General features: G+C 53.2%; 1 protein-coding gene across 3 annotated transcripts in view; it reads right to left on the bottom strand.

Moving 5' to 3' along the window:
* The window catches only part of Sptbn2 (spectrin beta, non-erythrocytic 2), a 41,310-nt gene that overhangs the window by 27,219 nt on the left and 12,415 nt on the right, over positions 1 to 1,676 (bottom strand). For all 3 annotated transcript variants that reach the window (XM_021152127.2, XM_029472463.1, XM_021152126.2), the window contains 2 exons: positions 1,045 to 1,196; positions 479 to 652 (listed from right to left, as the gene is read on the bottom strand). In XM_021152127.2, coding sequence (XP_021007786.1) covers positions 479 to 652; positions 1,045 to 1,196 — 326 coding nt within the window. The remainder of the gene's footprint in view (positions 1 to 478; positions 653 to 1,044; positions 1,197 to 1,676) is intronic.

The following is a 1,676-nucleotide window of genomic DNA, read 5'->3' as shown; positions in this document are numbered from 1 at the left end:
TTCGAGACAGGGTTTCTCTGTGTAGCCCTGGCTGTCCTGGAACTCACTTTGTAGACCAGGCTGGCCTCGAACTCAGAAATCCGCCTGCTTCTGCCTCCCAAGGGCTGGGATTAAAGGCGTGCGCCACCACTGCCCGGTAAGGTATAATTTTTAAAGTTTATTTATTATTATTTTATTTTTAAGTGTATGGGTATTTTGTCTGAATGTTAGTCTGTACACCATGCATGTGCCTCGTGTTCTCAGAGGCCATGAGACCCCCTAGAACTGGAATTATAAGTGGTTGTGAGCTGCCATATGGGTGCTGGGAATGTAACCCAGGTCCCTCTGGAAGAGGAGCCATTACAGGGTTCTTAGCTGCTGAGTCATCTCTCCAGCACCTCGGTGTTTGTATTTACCTTGCCATGGGCCATCAGTAACAGTGTGGGGTATGACTCCGGTTCATGCCCAGTTTACGCCTCAGATCACACTCGGAGGATACCTGAAATCGGAGGATGATGGTCCACACTAGCCCAAGGGTCAGACGGTGGTTTCCGTCCACGATGTCGTGGGAGCCCATGTTTTCCAGGTGCACCTTCTGCTCCTTCAGGAACTGCAGCGCTTTATCTACATTCTCCAGGCAGTGAATCCGCATCCGGCCCTTGGTGGGTTTTGGCTGTCAGAGGGTACAGAGGCATGCATGAAACCACGACGTTTTTCAGCAACCTGCTCCATACTTCCCATTATCTCCTTCAGAGAACACAGGGCCAGCCCAGAGGTCCAGGAGCCCAAGCAAGGTTACAGATGAGGCTTGGGCAGATTAAGATTCCCAAGGGAATTAATTGCACTCAGGGTGGGTGGGAGAAGAAATGTTTTCAATGGGGTCACTGTTCCTGTTTCTGCATAGCGTGGCTCCCCGTGTAATCCACGCAGCAAAGCCCCTTGGAATGAGACCATCCTCTGGGCAGAGGAGGCATGGTGTTTTCTCTGCTCTCTATGGCCCCTCCTATGGTTGGTCCCCTGGTCCAGTCTCTGAGGCTCCCTCTTCCATGCATTACCCCAGCTCACCAGGGTCTCTCCCGAGAGCACCTCCAGGAGCCTCAGGAGGTTGCGCCCGTCCCGCAGGTCGCTGTACAGGTCTCCCACCCGGCATGTCACCCGGGCCAGGTGGGAGTTCACCCACTTGGTGAAGGTTTTCTTCTGCACGGCTTCTCGCTCATCTGCAGTGGCAACAAGGAGTCATTTCTGTCCTTCAAGGACAGTGTGCCTGCTTTGAAACACCAATGGGCTGGGTGTAGGATGGGGACCTGGGATGCCTGAGAGAGCAGAAGTGATGGCTGGGCGTCGGGCAGGGGTGAGGATGGGCAAGGAAAAAAAACAGTAATCTACGCAATTAAGAAATAAATGCAAAGGCTGGGCTGAGCTCCAGAGCCAAGGAGAAGTAAAGCAAGACAAACAAAAGACAACAGGAGGGGCCGGGCAACTCGGGCAACGGTGGTCATGCCTTTAATCCCAGCACTCCAGAGGCTAAGGGAGGCGGATCTCTGAGTTCAAGGCCAGCCTGGTATCCAGAGTAAATTTACGGACAGACGGGGCTAGAAATCCTGTCTTGAAAAGCCAAAAATTGAGCCGGGCGTGGTGGCGCACGCCTTTAATCCCTGCACTCAGGAGGCAGAGGCAGGTGGATTTCTGAGTTCGAG

Source organism: Mus caroli, chromosome 19, assembly GCF_900094665.2.
Source record: "Mus caroli chromosome 19, CAROLI_EIJ_v1.1, whole genome shotgun sequence".
NCBI lineage: Eukaryota > Metazoa > Chordata > Mammalia > Rodentia > Muridae > Mus > Mus caroli.
This window is presented reverse-complemented; position numbering and strand designations above follow the sequence as displayed.